Genomic DNA, 21,405 nt, shown 5'->3' on the forward strand with positions numbered 1-21,405 from the left:
GATGTAGCTCCGTCTCCGCGAATCAGAAGGAGGGCCTTAAAGGGAAGGGCCCAGTCACCTTACAGAACCAAGCAAGCGAGTGTTCATGACATGATTATGATGATATAACAGTTCGTGTGTGACGTGACGTCCATTGGCACTTTGCGTGGCTATTTGACAGGTAGGCATACAGTCAACAGATTGTCGCCGGCATGTCATTCGAACCGAGTCGGCCTCCCACTGTGATCACGTCCATGTGATCCGTTGTTGACCGCTGCTGCACGTCTCAAACCACACACCATGTCCATGGGCTCTGACTGATCGGTCTCGCCTACACAATGTTGTCCTCACCCAACCTTCTCGTCAGATCGGCTGTCAAGGTCCTGTCACGCTCTTCTAATTGGAGTCGAGGTGAGAGACATAGGTTTTCATTTTGTTCAGAACGTTAAGATGACAGATAACGTTAAGATAACGACAATGTGTTATCTTATGCAGATACTAGTGCAGACGCTTTTTTTTATGTCACCGAGGTGTTGTTTACTTTCACCATTCTATTCTGTAAATGAAAACGTCAAATAGGCTACATCTTTCAAAATGAGATATGAGCCTTAGAATGTCTCCTGTTGTTTCATACAGTTGGCACAGTATTCCACGAAGTATATGAATGATCACAGACATTCTAGGTCTATGATATGAGAGGTCTATCTATGCCTGCATGCTCATTGTTGACCTACAAAATCATGCATGTAATGTTGCAAGTGTGTGACAGCTCTGCAGCCTCGTCACCAGTGACTTCTCTACAGACATCAGTAGGAATGTGAACTCTTGAAGCTGGGACACCTCACATATAGAATCAATCTGATGTGTGACGGTCTACTCTATAGGACGTGTGTGGTGCCCGTGCAGGAAGATTTCAGTGAAACCTGGAGGTCTAAAACCGAAGACCGTTCCCTCTCGGTACCTGGGACAGCCAAGCCCGTTCACGCACCCTCACCTCATCAAATATGGTGAGTAGTAAACTGTACATTGACTGTGCAATTGGCTGCTGTGTACAGGAACAGTATATGTTACCAGCATTCAATCTTTATCAGCTCATAAACCCATATTTTATTGACCCCTTGACTGGGATCAACTTGTTTTACAGTTTTATGTAGCCGTAAGCAACTCATAGATTCTATTTTTGAGGGCTCCTACATTCAGCTATTCGTGTAGATTTTTGTCTTACACAAACTGCAAACATTAAATTCCCATTTACAATGAATGGAGAATCATGTACGTCATATATGGACGAGCTAACGTACGAAGATAAGAGTTGCAATACCCCAGGAAGAGTAGCTGCTACTAAGGTAGTTTATCCAAATAAACAATAAATAAACATCCAAACAGAAAAGTCCGTGTTCGATGTTATGAGCTACTTTCTGTCAATACATTCCGTGTTCCATGTTATCAGCTACTTTCTGTCAATACATTCCATGTTCCATGTTATCAGCTACTTTCTGTCAATACATTCCGTGCAGGTGCTGCCTCCTGCATTATGGGCAATGTGGTACGCACTACGCAGGACTGTTGTGTTAAGTGATTTCCAACGAGCGCTTCCGCACATATGTTTACTGACAGAAAGCAGCTCATACGTATGTCTATGGTGGATTTTTATGAAACAAAAACTTCCCTCGGAATCCAGGAGTCTCATATTGGTAGTAGCTGGCCACTGCGAGGCTATATTGACAGGGCCTATCCAGAAACCTTGAAAATCTTTAGAATCTGGCCAATTTCATCAAATACTTTGTCTATAGTATACACACTTGCAAACAAAACTCACAACGTGTTGCCACCTGTTGTGAGCTTGTAGAGATGCTATTTTTGCCAAATGTCATAAGGAGGGCACACTAGGGTTCAAGTAGTTAATTAAAAGTGACTGATTCACAGGATGGCGTTAGAAATGAACACAGCAGTATGGTGTCTCTTTTACACACTGACATGGAAACATCCTTGATTCATCGGTGACTTGTCAGCTGTACCTGATTTATTTAGCATTTATGGTTGTTTGTGTCAGAGTGATGCAGAGGTTATATGTGACCGTGGCTGCATCTCAAGGTCTCCTTGGAGCTAATTAATTTACAGTAGAAACATTCAGTCATTTCAGTAATGGTCACTATCCATCCCATTGTAGTTAATGGTCAGGGGTAAGAAGTGTGATATTCCAACAATTTGTAACTTATGAATGTCTACTGCTGCCTACTGCAAAGGCTGAAATCTACAAATGTTTACTGCCTTCTCTCTCCAGCTCTCTCTCTCTCTATCTCTCTCTCTCTCTCTCTCTCTGCCTCGCTCTCTGCCTCGCTCTGCCCCCTACAGGGGATACACTTTCATGTCAGAATTATGTCGGGCTGAGCCTGTTTCATTTGGTATGCAATTTATATAAGCTCCGAAGTAGTAGGTAGAAGTATTTCTATAACAAAAAAAACATTGCATGGATGCACCTGGGACGTATATCCTCAGTGATGTATCCCAAGGTCATCACCTGGGACGTATCCTCAGTGATGTATCCCAAGGTCATCACCTGGGACGTATCCTCAGTGATGTATCCCAAGGTCATCTGGGTTTCGGGTCTGTCGAACATCATACCCCTCAATCAGGCGACCCAGCCGGGGGTGATCAAGTCCCGACTTACGTTCCAGTAGCTACCCTTGATCAGTCCCATTGGGGAAAGACCAAAGCCACACGATCCGTTGGAACTACTCCAGAACTACTCTGCCAGGGCTGGGAGGTACGCTTCTGGCGCATGGAAGGACTATGCTCTGCGGGTTGACTCCTGTCTGGGCCCCTCCTACGTCTAACCAGGACCACTCCTGCTCTCACCAGGCCCAGGACCTGTGCGTTGCACCAGAGTTAACAGCGTTTTAACATAATGTGCCCCCACCCACTCTGTTCCTCTCAGGTGAGGTAACTCCAGGCTTGACGCAGACAGAGTATGAACTCCGCAGACACAGGCTGGCCTCCCTCATCGAAGCCCAGGCCGAGCGGCTTGGACCCTCCGTGGTCTCTGGTTCTCACGTGGTCATTGTTCTGGCACACCCGACCCGTTACATGACCAACGACATCCCCTACCCCTTCCACCAGCACCAGGTGGGCATTTGATTTCAAGTTTTTGAAATTTTATTTTTCTCTTTTTTTCCATTCGGTCATTCTTAACTTAATTGACTTGTTCTTTGTTTGCTTTGTGTTGCATATTAAATACTTTTACTCCACATACATATACTGATATACACGGCAAAAAGTGGAGTCTAGTAGTGTCTCTATTCTGGTGTAGTATGAACATTCAACGAAAATAGCAGATCTATCGTTCTATAACTCTTTATTTTGGTGAAGGCTACGAATTGTAGACATTTTGTCCAGAGAGAAATAAATCCCCCAGGGTCAACAACAATGTATATTTTTCAGCGGTTAATAGTCTGAAATATGCTCTCTTTACATCGTTTTGGTTCCACTTGCACACAAGACTTGAATTGTAATGTGCTCAGGAGGGATGAATCATACTGATTTGGTTGATCCAATGGCATTTATTGGGCAGAGTATCCCCTGTGCCAACCTTGGGCCAAAATATCAACCTTTTGGCTTTTGCACAGCCCGACATTTTTATGTAGACTTATAGCATTTTTGAGTGGTGCAACCACTCCTACAACCAGCAATGTCCGTGTGTGTACCTGTTTAAATGAGCACGAGTATGTGACTTATTTATACCAGTAGGGAGCGCCAGAAACAGAGAGAGGGGTAGTGCTGTGTCGAGAGAGAGAGAGAGAGGGGGAGGGGGGGGGGGGGGGGGGGGATTGCACCACTCAGTTCACACGTGTGTGATTTTTATATGGACATGGCTCTATAAGGTATACTGTACCAGTGTACATGCATAGTTACATTATATAGACCTATATTCCACCGTTACATTCTTATCTCACGTATGATTCACGATAACACGATAACTTTTTATGTATGTGATGCATTGCCATGCTTTCTGTTCTTGCTTAATGTAAGTCTGCTAAATGCCTAAATTGTACACAAGGTATCTCATAATGGTACATACATCCCCCTTCTCCTCAAGCAACGCTATAGGGAATGTGAAAAATCATGCTTCATATGTGAGGAGAGATGTAATGTACTGTATCACACATGACATTTAATGAATAATTCACTGCAGTGCAGTCAGTGACTTACAGTATGGGTGTGCATTTATGTAAAACGTGTCTCCCAAGGACATTTAGGCCAGTCAATCTAAGCTGAAAAGGGGTGTGTGACCCAAAAAATATATTGCAATAGTAATCGTTCAAGGTTTATTTTTATGATCCTTACAGTACGTTTTAATGGTACCCCAACTTTCAACCTCTGAATTGACCATGATCCACTAAGTATTTCATTCACCATTTTTTATTATGTTATTTGGATGACCCTAAGGATCATAAAAACCCTTTGAACGATTACTATTGCAATTTCTTTTGGGTCAATAAACCTTAGATTTGACTGGCCTATAATTCTGCTTCACTATCTATGTATATCTTTCAGGATTTCCTCTACCTCAGTGGCGTTCTAGAGCCCGACAGTGCCTTGGTTCTGCATGGAACGGGCCGCCCGGACCAGGCTATTCTGTTTGTGCCGCGCAGAGACCCGGCGAGGGAGCTCTGGGACGGGCCCAGATCAGGGAAGGACGGAGCCGTTGCTCTGAGTGGCATCGAGCGGGTTCACAACATCGAAGAGCTGGGGCTGGTGCTGAAGAGCCTCAAAGGTTAGTGGCGCTATTAGTAACCCATTCTGACCTGAGATCAGATTCATACGAGGTTTCCACTGGACACACACTGGTCTGATTAACCCATTCTGACCTGAGATCAGATTCTCAAAAATGTCAGTCGTTCTTCGATTTTTCAAAAAATACCTACAAGCTCGTAGTTATGTTTCTAGGCCTATATATCACTCAATATTTCATGTCAAGGACCCCAAAAATGATCTGTAATTAATTGGCCTCCGACCCCCCTCTGAAAATATGTTGTTCCAGGGACCCTCCCCAGAAGCAAAGATTTGAGTTAAAAACGTTTGTTCTGAAAAAATATATTCCAAATTTTTAGGCACATTTTCACGATTTTTCAAAAATAGCAGACCTACAAGCTCGTAGCGCGCCACTCGGTGGCGCGCTATGAGCTTGTAGATCTGCTATTTTTCAATAGCTAAATTGTAACATAATGTTTAAAACACCAAAAGGCGTTCCCACCCAAAATGGGTTAAACAATTTACAGCTATGGCTTCTTTTCTTTTAGCCTCGCATTGTCCAAACTATCCGTTGAGGGCAATTTTCTTTTTGGCACTGGCAGATTGGAGTCTGGCCACGCGAGGCTATAGCTTCCTATAGTTCCTTTAGTTGTTTTTTTGGTCAATTACTGTTATTTATTTATCACCAACAGAGAGGTGAGAGCTCGGTGGAGTAGTGTTAAAAAAGTCAAAGTTTAAATCATTAGTACACATTGTCATGCTTCAGAGGGATGTTTTACAGTCCCATAGTTAAAGGTAGAGTAAGTGATTTCACTCAAAAAACCTTAGGTTTCGTTTTTGGCTGTGGGACCTAAGCCTTCGTCCAATCAGGATAGAGAGTCAAAAACGAAATCTAAGGTTTTTTTTTTGACCCCCAGGGGTTAACTGGGGACAGGGAGGAACTCCTTATATGGTCAGCACACTCTATAGTAGAGAGGATTATCACAACAAAACAAAATAATAAGTGATATTTGAATTAAGTGAAATCACTTACGGTACTCTACCTTTAACCCACCATCACCATCTCTTCTTTACTGAGCATAATTACTGAAGAAAGGAGAGACTATCGGAGCTCCGGCTGGAATCATGAGCTTATCTTCGCTTCTTTTCTTTGCTTAAATTTTTTATCCCACGATTTTGTAACCCATTTTTCACCCCTGTGTCAATCATCTAATGTGATCCTGGGCTCTACACACCCTCCACCAACCTAGTCCCCATATATGGGGGACAAGGGGAGACCAACCTAGTCCCCATATATGGGGGACAAGGGGAGACCAACCTAGTCCCCATATATGGGGGACAAGGGGAGAGCAACGGACTTGAACTCATGCTTCCTTCATGCCTGAGTGTCCAAGTTGCTCCTTTACACCTGACAGGGGGAAGTTTCCCTGGTTGGACGTAGTGCGTGGAAGGAACACGTTATTCCAACCAGTTCCTTATCTCTGCTTCTTCATCTCTCTCTCTCTCTCTCTCTGTCTCTCTCCCAGGCACTACAGTGTGGTATGACAGTTCTCAGCCATCCAACCCTCGTCTGCACCAGACTCATGTCCGTCCTCTGCTGGAGGAAGGATCCATGCCGCGCGCTCTTAGGCCTCTGACGCACTCCCTCAGGGCCGTTAAGAGCTCCGCTGAGGTGGCCCTCATGCACGAGGCTGGTCGCATCACAGCACAGGTATTTATTTAACCCATTCTGACCTGAGATCAGATTCATACGAGGTTTCCACTGGACACACAATGGTCTGATGAACCCATTCTGACCTGAGATCAGATTCTAAAAATGTCAGTCGTTCTTCGATTTTTCAAAAATAGCAGACCTACAAGCTCGTAGCGCGCCACTCGATGGCGCGCTATGAGCTTGTAGATCTGCTATTTTTCAATAGCTAAAGCATAACATGATGCTAACACCTAAATGGGTTCCCGTTCAGAATGGGTTAAGTCTGGCCAAAGGCCCTTTGTTTCAAATCTCTGTTTTCTCATTTAATTTAAACATTTTAACCCATTTTGGACTGACTGACTGACTGAAAAAAAGGCTTCTAAATCCTAATAGTTCTCTGAAAAAGCCATGTTTCTATGTCAGTTGTGCTCAACCTTTTTCATCTCAAGGACCCCCAGAATTATCTGTATTGGGCCACGGACCCCCATCTCAAAATATGTTGTTCCAGGGACCCCCCCAGAAGCAAATATTTTAGTTAAAAATGTTCGCTCTGAAATATATATTCGATAGATTTGCACCACATTTTCACAACTTTTCAGTTTTCAAAAATAGCAGACCTACAAGCTCGATCTGCTATTTTTCAACGGCTAAAGCATGACATAATAGTTAAAACACCAAAAGGGGTTCCTAAACTAAATTTAAACCAATTTAAACCATTTTAAACCAAGCTCACCACACCTTCTTACGTTGATGTCAGCTATGATCAAGTAAGCTGTGTTCCCACTGGAATACTGCTACAGTACATTGCCGGGTAAATAATTTACATAGAAGATTGCTGGCATAGGCGGTGGGAGAGTCGTTCCCACTTGCCCTTTTGTAATGGTTAAGTTACTTTAGATCAGGGTTCCCCAATCTGTTGTGACGGAAAGAGACTTGAGCCAGAAGGCAAAGCTCTCGGTCTACCGAGCAATCTTCGTTCCTACTCTCACCTATGGTCATGAAGTGTTCCTACTCTCACCTATGGTCATGAAGTGTTCCTACTCTCACCTATGGTCATGAAGTGTGGGTCATGGCCGAAAGAATAAGGTCTTGAATACAATGAATGGAGAATTTGACGTCATAGTGTCTGAGCAAATCGGCAATTTTTGTCTTACACAAACATTAAATTCCCATTGACAATGAATGGAGAATTTTACGTCATAGTAGTGTCTGAGCAAATAGGCATAGCGACTGTGGCTCAAGAGGTAGAGCAGGTCGTCCAATGATCCATGGGTCGGCGGTTCAAATCCCGGCTCCTCCTCCTCCTGTCTACATGTCGAAGGGTCCTTGGGAAAAAAGACACTGAACCCCAAATTGCTCCCGATGTGCTGGTTGGTGGTGCCTTGCATGGCTTCCGCCGCAATCGGTGTATGAATGTGTGTGTGAACGGGTGAATGTAATGCACTATGTAAAGCGCCTTGGATAAAGGCGCTATATACATGCACCATTTACCATTTTATTTTATAGGCAGCTTTTATAGAGCCACACAGCTAGCTAACAGTAGCAGCCCCAGCCCCTTCTCAAACATGTTTATAATGTTTGGGTATAATATATATATACAATATTTGAAGATATAATATTAGAATTACAGTATTTTTTGCATTTGCAAGTTCGTAAAGTGTGTGTTTATTTATATTATACTGAATCAAACCTGATCAGTCATGCTGACTTGGCATTTGGAAACGGTTTCCAATCATTTTCTTGTCCTGCAGGCATTCAGGAAGACTATGGCTTTTTGTCGAGGCGACATCGATGAAGCTCTGATCTATGCGAAGGTAAAAGTATTTTACAGCATTGCATGTTATGATTTCTATATACTATCTTACTGTATCTATGAATGGGCAAAACCTTTTTGATTCTTTAGAATGTTGAACTGAAATGTTAGTAGGGGAGCCAATCACTTTCCGTGATTTTTGGAATGTTATTATTTTGGAGACTGGTTCGCAGAATGCCCCAAAGAAACATGTCAATTTTTTTTCTGTTGGGTTTAGTATGTGTAATTAGCATAATTAGCTAATTAATTGCCAAAAACTGATTGATTGGCTCCCCTACTGTGTTCTGAATTAGTATTGTATGCCACAATTGACCAAACAACAATAGTCTGACCACACAGACACTAGTCTGACCACACAGACATTAGTCTGACCACAGACATTAGTCTGACCACACAGACACTAGTCTGACCACACAGACACTAGCCTGACCACACAGACATTAGTCTGACCACAGACATTAGTCTGACCACACAGACACTAGTCTGACCACACAGACACTAGTCTGACCACACAGACACTAGTCTGACCACACAGACACTAGCCTGACCACACAGACACTAGCCTGACCACACAGACACTAGTCTGACCACACAGACACTAGCCTGACCACACAGACACTAGCCTGACCACACAGACACTAGCCTGACCACACAGACACTAGCCTGACCACACAGACACTAGTCTGACCACACAGACTCTAGTCTGACCACACAGACAATTGAGAAACAGTGGGATGTATACACATGGGATGCATGGCGAGTTACAAAAGCACTAACTTAGCCCACATCCCCACCCCACAATCAGTTGAAACTGAAATAACAAATAAATTGTGAATGAAATACTTCATGGTAAATTCAGGGGTTGAAAGTAGGGGTACCATTAAAGGAGAATTCCATGCTAGAAGGCTTTCTTACCTTTCTTTGTAGTCGTTACGTCCCCACCAAAGAGGTGTTTTTTTGTGCAAAAACTCCTTATTGGCTAATTCCCCTACCATAAGCCCTCAATGAATTGCATTGAATTGAATGGGAATTGAATGGGGCTATGGGGTGTTGTGCTAATTCGCTTATTTCCATCGAAATAAGTAGTAAAGTGTGCCGCTTGGGATATTATTTACATTATGAAGAGAGGATATAAAAAAAATTTATAAAAAATTGAGCGATGGAAATAAGCGAATTACCACCTTACCCCATAACCCCATTAAATTCCTATTCAATTAAAATAGCCAATAAGGAGCTTTTGCACAAAATAACACCTGGACCTCTTTGGTGGGGACGTAACAACTACAAAGAAAGGTAAGAAAGCCTTCTAGCATGGAATTCTCCTTTAACAACCTATATAAGGCAAAGATGAATCAAAATGTCATGAATGAATGAAAACTCTTGGGTTAAATTCATGGGAATTATGGGAACTTTCTCTCAGTTTGATTTTGAGAGTCGTGTCCATGGCGCCAACTTCCTGGCCTATCCCCCTGTGGTTGCAGGAGGAAACCGCGCCAACACGCTGCACTACATCAACAACAACCAGATTGTCAAGGTAAAGGTCCATTTATTACATTTGTTTTACACATTTCAAGCTTACTATACTGTCCTTATAGAGCGTCGCAGTCCCGCCCCCTGTCATGACGACGCCAGGCCCAGGAAATGATTCCCAATGCATTTTCCCCATAAAAGTATTTATTTAAAGACGGTTACGCTCGCTACTCCACAAGAGGGTACGCCGGTGCCTTAAAATTCTACACCATTTGGCAACCTTTTTTGACATGCATTGAGAGGATGAACGCGGCTGACATCAACAATCCTCAACTTGTTACACTGACCCTACTGTAATTTGTTTTATTTTATTTTATTATTATTATTTTATATTTATATATATATTTTTTTTTTAATTATTATTATTTCTTTGCATACTTCTATTATTCTATTATGTCTATGTATATTTGTATGTGCCTTTTATTTTCATATGGTGCAAGATACTGGGGTTGTGGCTCTTTCAGAGCGTGAACTCTGGGGGGAAGGGAGGGGGGGGGGGAATTTTTTCCCCGAAAAATGTTGTATAATATTTTCATGTGTGAAAAATTAATAAAAAAACTTTGATCAAAAAAAAAAAGACGGTTACGCCGCAGACAAAGCCAACTCGAGTCGTGACAACTCATGACAACAAACACAATATTTTGGACCAAACAAATAATTACAAAGAAGAAAAACGACAACAAAAAGTGTTGTAATCTGCCGTTTTTTTTCTTCTTTGTAATTATTTGTTTGGTCCAAAATATTGTGTTTTGTTGTCATGAGTTGTCACGACTCGAGTTGGCTTTGTCCGCGGCGTAACCGTCTTTAAATAAATACTTTTTGAAATGTCAATGAGGAAAATGAACGGAGAATCATTTCCTGGGCCCTGGTAGGGGGCGGGACTGCGACGCTCTATAATGCTACAATTTAGTATTGTTTTTGTTGTACTTTCGATTACATCTGATTTGTCCACGTAAAAAAAATGATATTTGATCAGATCTTCATAAAAATCCATGTTTTAATTTTTTTTGTTGCTGATTTCATTTGGTCCTATGCAAAGTTCTTTTGTATCTTGGTTTTGATAAGTGCTTGGTACGTTTTATTAGTATTGTTATCAATGGAGAACGAACAAATTAACCATATAAATAAATAAATGCAAGATTTGCGGCTGTGGCTCAGGAGGTAGAGCAGGTCGTCCAATGATCCCCTGGGCGGCGGTTCGAATCCCGGCTTCTCCTCCTGTCCACATGTCGAAGTGTCCTTGGGCAAGAAGACACTGAACCCTACACTGCCTCCAATGAGTCGGTCGGTGTGAGCTTCATGCTACCGTCGGTGTGTGAATGTGGGAAGTGAGGACGCTGGCGTCGACTGTTCGTCGCTTCACCTCCCAATGTATGAATGAATGAACCATATTGTAAAGCGCTTTGAGCACTTGGAAAAGCTGCTATAAAAATGCAATTCATTATTATCTGTTGTTCTCCGTCAGGATGGTGAGATGGTTTTGCTAGATGGTGGCTGTGAATACTTTGGTTATGTCAGTGATGTCACACGCACATGGCCCGTGAATGGAAGGTAAGTCGCACCACTGACTGACTGGTTGATTTAAATATTTATTAACAGTTTGCAGAATTACAGTACATTTCAAGCCCCCCCCCCTCCCGAACCTCAAATGACGTCACATTGTAGGCTCTACAGCGCCGAACCGACTTTTATTCGGCTCTAAAATAGGAGTATGAATCGGCCCTTAGTTTTAGTCGAGGAAATCAACACTGCTTTGAATTCCTCCTTTTCCCTCCCAGGTTCAGCCCGGCTCAGGCCGAGCTCTATGAGGCGGTTCTGGAGGTCCAGCGGTCCTGTCTGTCTCTCTGTTCCCCAGGAGTCAGTCTGGATCACATCTACAGCACCATGCTGGCCCTGCTGGGGCAACAGCTCAAACGGCTGGGCATCTTACAGGCCCATACCAGCGATGCTGATGTCCTGAAGGTACAAGACATTGTGTATATACAGTATAATATGCTTTTATGATGAGGCGCTGTAGGGTGCCAAGTGTCCACTGTATGTGACTGACTGACTGTCTGTCTGTTTGTTTGTCCATAGCTAATTAACCCATTCTGACCTGAGATCAGATTAAAAAAATGTCTTCTACATCCTGACAGTTTCTGAAAAAGCTAGTCTTTCTTCGATTTTTCAAAAATAGCAGACCTACAAGCTCGTAGCGCGCCACTCGGTGGCGCGCTATGAGCTTGTAGATCTGCTATTTTTCAATAGCTGAAGCATAATGTAACACCAAAAGGGGTTCCCGCCCAAAATGGGTTTTAAGATGCACAAAATACAGCCCCAAGTGTCCACTGTCTGTCTGTCTGTCTGTCTGTCTGTCTGTCCGTCCATAGCTAATTCATTTCACAAACCACTGGGCAAATCGGCGCCTCATTTCAGATGCCTGAATATTTGTTCTCATGTTTTATACTTTTATTTTATTTTTTAAGGTTTCTTTTGTGGCTTTCGCCTTTATTTTATATTTTTTATGGAGGGACAGACAGTAGGCTGACAGGAAATGGGGAGAGAGATGGGGGGTGACATGCAGTAAAGGCCGTCGGGATCGAACCCGCGGCACACTGCCAAGGTGCCTGGACCGCTGAGCCACGGCCCAGGCCTATACTTTTCTTTTAATCTTTTTCAAACATACTCGTAGCACTGGCATTACATGACATCCACATTCTACATGGAAGCTACTCCATTTTTATTAGACCCTGTCTAACTGGGATAGAACAGTGACTATAGTGACAGGAAAGTGAGCACAGAGAAGAGAGGATGGATGAAGAATACCCTGAGCTGGGAATCTGTGTTCTGAGAGAGTTCTGAGGTCTAGCCAGCCAACACCAACTCGGGATTCCCGGATCACTGCCCTCCACAAATTCCTATAATCCAACATCAGGTTCTTGAGCTCTGCAGTGTCGTCAGCCAAGTTGTCGCGCCACAGCACGTGGTGGTGGTACGCTTCATTCCCCTCCTGGCTTTGCCCTGTGTTGGCTCCCGTAGGGTCAATTTACTTGCCTCAAGTTCTGGGTGCCTGATACAGTGCCCTGCCAGTCTCTAGTTCTGGGTGCCTGATGCAGTGCCCTGCCAGTCTCTAGTTCTGGGTGCCTGACGCAGTGCCCTGCCAGCCTCTAGTTCTGGGTGCCTAACGCAGTGCCCTGCCAGCCTCTAGTTCTGGGTGCCTGACGCAGTGCCCTGCCAGCCTCTAGTTCTGGGTGCCTGACGCAGTGCCCTGCCAGCCTCTAGTTCTGGGTGCCTGACGCAGTGCCCTGCCAGTCTCTAGTTCTGGGTGCCTGACGCAGTGCCCTGCCAGCCTCTAGTTCTGGGTGCCTGACGCAGTGCCCTGCCAGCCTCTAGTTCTGGGTGCCTGACACAGTGCCCTGCCAGTCTCTAGTTCTGGGTGCCTGACACAGTGCCCTGCCAGTCTCTAGTTCTGGGTGCCTGACACAGTGCCCTGCCAGTCTCTAGTTCTGGGTGCCTGACGCAGTGCCCTGCCAGCCTCATCCTTCTCTCTCTGACTTTGTCCGTGACGCGTGGTAGTAGGTCCCCAGCATAGAGGTCCACATTTCTGATGCGGTCCGTCCATGTGACACCTAGTGCCATTCGTAGCATTCTTGTGTAGACTCCATCCAGGGCTTTTTCAAACTGGGCAAAAAGTTTTTCAAACTTTGAGCTGGGAATCAAACTCACAACATTACAGGTATGTAATGTTGCGTAGATGTTGTTGAGCCTACAGTCTGCCATGTAAATGCACATTTTAATTTAAAAGGATGAATATCAAATGATGGAGCATTATTATGTACAGTATCTTTTAAATATAAAACCAGGCAATAGCTCTTGAATTTGTGTTGCCAAATTTGGTGTTATGAGTGTGTTATGTGTAACATTATGAAGGACAATTATGGAATATTTATAAGGTACCCTGGCCAAAAGCAAAGCAAAGTTACTATGTTTACCCATGGGGTAACTGGACTAAGCTCAATAACTTGTTTACAGCCAGGCCCTGCTCATAGAACATTTCATGGTAGAGGTAAGGTTCAATGCCTTGTCCAAGGGCACTTCAGCGGTGGTAATTTTAACGTGCCGGTCCGGGGATACGAACTATAGCGACCTTCCGGTATCAAGACCGCTCCACTAACCGTTCGGCCACCGCTGCCCCCAGTGTCAATTTCTTCGTACTCCCTGCCCTTACACAGGTCCCTACTGACCAATTTGAATGTAACCTTGCACTACTCCAGGACGGTGCACATTCATTAAACTCTAGTATTTGATCAAGTCTCAAAAGTGGGATGTGTAAACTCTCTGACCACATACCGTAATTCTCCTTGTGTTTATGGAGCAGTATTGTACTGCAATGTTTTTCATTGGCCTGGCAAATAAAGTCAAGTGTTTATGTGTGCCATAAAGGAGTGTGATCAAATGTGAATCAAGGCTCTTAAAAATGTTAACAATGCTTTTAAAGTAATGAATACATTTTTATATCTACATATTTATTATGATATGGCTGCGATCATATTCGCCCATCCAAAAACCGGAATAGAGTCTAGAGACATGTCACCTTACTTCCCCGGGTTACTGTTTTCCAAACGGTCTGCCTAAAATAGAATCTTGTGTTCCCTCTGTAGTTGGAACACAGAGTAACCATCATACAGACAGCAAACTGCATTTAGTGCTATGATTGCTATCACACTATCATTCCTCGAGCCTCATGGCGTAAAACATTGAGGAATCTTTGTTTATATTAAGTGTTTATTTTTACCCTGGCTGATGGTTTTGTGGTCAGGAAATGGCCATAAGCTTCTCTGGCCAATTTAAACGATGAAATAGTGACCTAATTACAACCTTCATAAAGCACAATATACCACTGTGACTACCTATAATAGTAGGCACTCCTTTCCTGCAGCGGTTTATGTCAGGGAAATAAAATGAGCGAGCCAAACCAAAGCTTAATGTACATTTGTTCAACTTGGGTTTTCCTTTAAAAGACAGAAAATCTTACTCTCTCTAGAAAAGTAAAACTGTAGGGTAATAATGGAACAATGAATGATTTGTAAGCGGTTTGGGGGAGGCGTTTGTTCAAAACGCATAGCAGACTGACATGCTAATTCTTCATGAAGACAAAGAATAATGAACTGGTATCAAAAATGGAATGAATGAATGGATTCCAAATTCCTACATTGTCGTCACGACACAGATTACATAAGTTAAAAGACCTGGGATGCCCACTCTCTGTTTCGTTTATCATGTAGGAGGCTGTGGTTTAGGGCTAGTGTTGATGTGTGATCTTTCAGTGTGGGAGTCCTGGGTTTGAGACCAGGGCGGGAGACCCTTTTGGTGTTAGCATCATGTTATGCTTTAGCTATTGAAAAATAGCAGATCTACAAGCTCATAGAAGCAGACCTACAAGCTTGTAGGTCTGCTATTTTTGAAGAATCGAAGAGCGACTGACATAGAAACATTGCTTTTTGAGAAAACTGTCAGGATGTAGAAGACGTTTTTAGAATCTGATCTCAGGTCAGAATGGGTTTAAATCTAGGCCCATAATTATTTGACAGTTTGAATAGGACTACAGTAGGTTATCTCAATTGCCGTGGCCCACTAGATACATGTGGAGATACCGGTAAGTGGGCGAAGCGAGGACCCCACCACCTCGTACACACACACACACACACACACACACACACACACACACACACACACACACACACTGCAAATGTTTCTACTAATGTGCAGCAATTGGTTTCTGAGTGGACCACACACCTATTATGCATTTTTCATTGATGGTGAACCAAAATTAGACATTTTTTACTTTCTCAACTGTCAATAGAGTATACAATTATACTAATGAATGTTGAATTTGTTATGCTCACAATCACAAAGCATAGCGGTGGCATATAGTTATCTATATTCAGAAAGAAAAGGGTTTTCCTTTGGCCATTATTCATACACCAGAGTGCTTCATACTGTAAATCATCATCAAAGGAGTGCAGCAGATGTGAAATGCCATTTGGGATTCTTATTTTTTTAAACCGACATGCAAAGTATATACACTATGTATGTGTTATGACTCATGAGGTATTGTTTTGGGTAAGACTGCTACATAATTCTACGGAAACTTATTTTCCTTGAAGGCTTAGTTATAGATTTGTATAATATATTTTGACATTGTAATAGATGACCTTCAGATGGGTTGCATCAATCTTAGAGGCACTAAAGACTTTCCAATGCTTTATTTTCATATAAAAAAAATACACGGGTCATAAACTTGATGATCAGAATGTTATGCCTGGCCCAGTTACCTTATAAAAACTCAGCTGTCAGCTCTAGTATAGGCTGCTATTTGACATTGTGCTTCTGCTGCTGCTTGCCTGCAGTGGTTTTGGTGTAGATATCTAGCTTTATCTCTGTTAAGAAGTGTATAAAATGTAGGCTTTACAGTTATAACTAAGCTTTTCTACCAAATTGATTGAATCAAGCACTAACATCTGTGGCAGTGCTGGATTTCTTTGTCATTATGGTGGATTTAAACTGTTGTACACGTGTACTGTACAACAGTTAAGTTTTCATATCCTTGATTAAGTAGCCTACTGACTATACCATGACTTAAAATGCAACCTTCTCTTTGACTTTGTCTTTTGTAATGTGAGTATAGGTCCACCTTTTCCATTTATAATTATCCAATACATTCAGAGACAAATGAAGGATGCAAATATTAATATATTCAACAACCCTGTATGTATTTGCAGCTTTTGTGTGGATTATTCCACACCGAGCTCTTTTTATGCGTTGCGTTCATGTTTGGTTTTCGGGACAACGCTCCACACGTCCCAAACTCGTCCCTTCTGGCTCCAAAACTGTGGAATGCACTTCCCATTGCAGTCAGAACTGCAGCAGCATCACTCCCAATCTTCCGCCGTAGTCTGAAAACCCACCTTTTCAAACTCCATCATGGCCCGTAGCACTTACCCTATACCCATTAGATAGCATTTCTGTAGACTTGGATAGCATTTGATACAGACTTATAGCATGTTATGTAGACAGCACTATAATTGCATTGTATGTAGTCATAGCACGTCATAGTACATATGTATAGCATAGTATAGTATATATGTATAGTTTATATGTATAGTTTCATTATATAGATATTCCACTGTTACGTTCTTAGCTTACGCATGTTTCATGATAAATGCTTTTCATGTGACGTATTCCCATGCTTTTTTGTTCTTGCTTAATGTAAGTCGCTCTGGATTAAGAGCGTCTGCTAAATGCCTAAATTGTAAATAGATTTCACTCCTCTCCTCTCAGGCTGCGAGGAGGTACTGCCCCCACCACGTGGGTCACTACCTGGGTATGGACGTCCATGACACTCCAGAACTGTCCCGGTCACAGCCGCTGCAGCCGGGGATGGCCATCACTATAGAGCCTGGTACGGAGACACTAACACTATAGTTTTATGATCCAGCACATTTTGCATGCCTTTTATGGAAAGTCACTGATAAGCTTCAACATTTCAAATTACAATTAACCCATTCTGACCTGAGATCAGATTCATACGAGGTTTTCCACTGGACTACACACTGGTCTGATTAACCCATTCTGACCTGAGATCAGATTAAAAAAATGTCAGTCGTTCTTCGATTTTTCAAAAATAGCAGACCTACAAGCTCGTAGCGCGCCACTCGGTGGCGCGCTATGAGCTTGTAGATCTGCTATTTTTCAATAGCTAAAGCATAACATGATGCTAACACCAAAACGGGTTCCCGTTCAGAATGGGTTAAAGGAGAATTCCATGCTAGAAGACTTTCTTAACCTTTATTTGTAGTCGTTACGTCCCCACCAAAGAGGTCCAGGTGTTTTTTTGTGCAAAAACTCCTTATTGGCTATTTCCCCTACCATAAGGCCTCAATGAATTGCATTGAATGGAATGTGAATTGAATGGGGCTATGGGGTGTTGTGCTAATTCGCTTATTTCCATCGCTCAAAATTATATTTTCTTTGTATATATCCTCTCTTCATAATATAAATGATATCCCAAGCGGCACAGTTTACTACTTATTTCGATGGAAATAAGCGAATTAGCACAACACCCCATAGCCCCATTCAATTCCCATCCAATTCAATACAATTCATTGAGGGCTTATGGTAGGGGAAATAGCCAATAAGGAGCTTTTGCACAAAATAACACCTGGACCTCTTTGGTGGGGACGTAACAACTACAAAGAAAGGTAAGAAAGCCTTTAGTATTGTATTCTCCTTTAAGTCCATTTATAAGACACCGCTTTATATATAAATGAATGCACCTTTCATCATCAGTTCTCACATTTGTTTTGTTGAAATAAACCAATAGATGCTCTGAATCATTGTTCTTGATGTATCTGTTCTGTTGCAGATGTATACCATAGTAGCTGTATACGTTGTTAAACATGTTTCAGCAACATTATACAAAGTTTGTATTAGCGGTGTGTGTACAGCACTGTTACTTTGGCTATATGGCTTTCTCTCGAGCATGAATAGATGTTGGTGCTACAATTTACAATTTAGGCATTTAGCAGACGCTCTTAATCCAGAGCGATTTACATTAAGCAAGAACAAAAAAGCATGGGAATACATACATCACATAAAAAGCATTTATCATGAAACATGCGTAAGCTAAGAACGTAACAGTGGAATATCTATATAATGAAACAATACATATAAACTATACTATGCTATACATATGTACTATGACGTGCTATGACTACCATACAATGCAATTATAGTGCAGTCTACATAACATGCTAGAAGTCTGTATCAAATGCTATCTACGTCTACAGAAATGCTATCTGAAGGGGTAGGGTAAGTGCTATGGGCCATGATGGAGTCTGAAAAGGTAGGTTTTCAGACTACGGTGGAAGATTGGGAGGGAGTGATGCTGCAGTTCTGATTGCAATGGGAAGTGCATTCCACAGTTTTGGTGCTACACACATTTCAAACTCTTCAATACCCTCCTCTCTTCCCTCCAGGGCTGTATATCTGTCTGGACGACGACCAGGCCCCTGGACGATTCCGTGGCATCGGGGTCCGAATAGAAGACGACGTTGTGATTCAAGACAACGGAGAACCCCTGATTCTATCCTCGGAGACACCGAAGACCATCGCTGACGTGGAACGTGCCTGCAGTGCCCAGAGATAGGGGGCGGGCAGACGAGACGGGCACAACTGTTGAAGTGGCGGGCGGCACCAAAAGCCAGGCAGTGTGGTTTTGTGATTCACCTGTTCGAATAACTATGGCACGGTCAGGGTCCCTAATAACTCTCTATAAGCCTGTGTTTCAAGCATTATGTCATGCTTTAGCTATTGAAAAATAGCTTAAAAAGGTCGTGAAAATGTGGTGCAAATCTTTGAATATATATTTCAGAGCGAACATTTTTAACTAAAATATTGGCTTCTGGGGGGGTCCCTGGAACTACATATTTTGAGATGGGGGTCCGTGGCCCAATAGAGATAATTCTGGGGGTCCTTGACATGAAAAAGGTTGAGCACCACTGACATAGAAACATGGGTTTTTCAGAAATGATTTAGGATTTTGAAGCCTCAGTCCAAAATGGGTTATTAACTGTGGTGGCGTGGTCAGGGTCCCTAATAACTGCCTATAAGCCTAAAGTTTGATGGATGCACACTGCAAGATTTCATTTTTTACACAATGAAACATGGTGAAACAAAGATTTTATTTTTTAACGGTAGTGAAATCTTTTTTTTTCTCCTCCAGATGCTGTCTTTTCTTTGATGAACGAAATTTGCAAAGAAATCCATGCATGCTCTTGTCTTTTACAGTTTTGTGTTTTGCAGGCTTTTCCACGTCTCATCCTGTGCAAACTGTCACCAACAATATTCAGAAAAGGAAATACACACAAACACATATACAGTAAATGTTGCAGTGTGCATCTTCCCCTGAATCTTATACTATACTGATTCAATAATCACTGCCAGTGTACATTAAGCATGGGCAGTTGCAGGCTGGGTTGAGACCACTTGTAGTAAAGTTTGAGATGATTTGGAAATGGGCTAATGTACCAGGAGCATTAAAGTGTTTTTCTCCTGAACTGCGGCCACCGGCCATAATGTCTACTTGGGTAGGTTTACTACTCACATTATCTTACATCTAAATGTAAGATGCAAACACATTTATATGTCTCATCTGAAGAAGAAAAACCTCAAATCAAATACTGTATGATGGGATGGAATTAGTAATGACCTAATGATCTTGGCACAGTTCACACACACCGTACTGGGTGGATTCTGCCAATGAATTTAATTGGGAATAGAGCTTTTTTTTTTTTTTATCCGCAAATGGCAGCAAAGCGCTCCATTCCCATTGACTACCGGTAGCTATGAGTGGCAGAATCTGCCCTCATAGAATAGAAGTGCGGACGGTGTGACAGAACCCTGATGTCCATCTTGGATGCTGGCATTTTCATGACCACGTTTTCTTTTTTTACAAGCCACTTTTGTGTCTAGAATCCTGATATAACTTGGGCTGGAGAACCATAGGCTACCCGTGCACTGAAATAGTTGAAACTTGGAAGTGTATCTTTATCTTGGCAAGGTTTTGGTGTGTGTGTGTGTGTGTGTGTGTGTGTGTGTGTGTGTGTGTGTGTGTGTGTGTGTGTGTGTGTGTGTGTGTGTGTGTGTGTGTGTGTGTGTGTGTGTGTGTGTGTGTGTGTGTGTGTGTGTGTGTGTGTGTGTGTGTGTGTGTGTGTGTGTGTGTGTGTGTGTGTGTGTGTGTGTGTGTGTGTGTGTGTGTGTGTGTGTGTGTGTGTGTGTGTGTGTGTGTGTGTGTGTGTGTGTGTGTCTGTCCACCCCACACCTGTAGGCACTACTAGGCAGGCCTATGTGTTGGTCTTCTAGTTAGAGATGGAATGTAAGGTTGAGTTTCTCCTGTGTGTTCTTATGGTGAAGGCAACACAAGGACATTTATAGATGATGTCAAAATGTGTTGCTTATAACTCAATAAACTCCCAACGGCTCCCTTGTACTTTTATTATTTGCAGGTCACTGAGGTAGCATCCCAGCTGGAAGATATCGGTTACTTGTACATTATTTCTGTTCATATGGTGTGAGAGGGGAAAAAAATAAACTCTGGATGTCTGGTCTGGATGATTTAGAAAACATATTCGATATGGAGAGACCATAGAGGGTGTGGGGTTTGAATGTGTATGATCATATCAAGCGAAATACAATTGACGAAGGCTTTACTTTGATCAAGTTCAAAATGTATTTCCCATTGATTGATTGGTTGCCGAATCTAAAAGGATCCGTGCCAAAATTCTGATGGCGGTGCGGTTGATGCCGCGCCGCTGGAGCGCGACCGTCCCCTACAGATGATAGCGATCGTAGTGCAAACTCCGAGAGGATACGAAAGTGTATTCCGGGCAATCCCGAGCACCAACCAACCCCCCTTCACGCCTAATGTTGCTGTACCTCCAACCCTCCCCCCGTATCAGAGGAGTAGAAACAACAAGCCGCCATTTTGTTTGTGCGGACAGACCGTAAGAAACAGGAGATACCGAGAGAAGGAGCGACTCCAACACCGATAACAGCCACTCCGGGGAACCGCCGGTTGAAGAGTGGCGGAATCGTGTCC

The 21,405-nt window shown here is 42.8% G+C and overlaps 1 protein-coding gene across 1 annotated transcript; it reads left to right on the top strand.

Moving 5' to 3' along the window:
• Positions 1-6: 6 nt before the first annotated feature.
• Positions 7-20,433, top strand: xpnpep3 (X-prolyl aminopeptidase 3, mitochondrial). Its single transcript, XM_080775539.1, has 11 exons — positions 7-390; positions 864-986; positions 2,918-3,105; positions 4,534-4,753; positions 6,258-6,442; positions 8,176-8,238; positions 9,658-9,771; positions 11,233-11,318; positions 11,546-11,729; positions 17,088-17,208; positions 18,785-20,433. Exons 1-11 carry the CDS (start codon positions 318-320, stop codon positions 18,952-18,954), a joined length of 1,527 nt encoding a protein of 508 aa, XP_080631665.1. The 5' UTR covers positions 7-317; the 3' UTR covers positions 18,955-20,433.
• Positions 20,434-21,405: the final 972 nt, after the last annotated feature.

Source organism: Protomyctophum bolini, assembly GCF_963924005.1.
Source record: "Protomyctophum bolini genome assembly, chromosome: 11".
In the NCBI taxonomy this organism is placed as follows: Eukaryota; Metazoa; Chordata; class Actinopteri; order Myctophiformes; family Myctophidae; genus Protomyctophum; species Protomyctophum bolini.

Coding starts and splice junctions, on each gene's coding strand:
- xpnpep3 (XM_080775539.1), top strand. CDS start 318: ATGTTGTCCTCACCCAACCTTCTCGTCAGATCGGCTGTCAAGGTCCTG. Junction 987..2,917: donor CCCTCACCTCATCAAATATG/GTGAGTAGTAAA, acceptor TGTTCCTCTCAG/GTGAGGTAACTCCAGGCTTG. Junction 11,319..11,545: donor ACATGGCCCGTGAATGGAAG/GTAAGTCGCACC, acceptor TTTCCCTCCCAG/GTTCAGCCCGGCTCAGGCCG.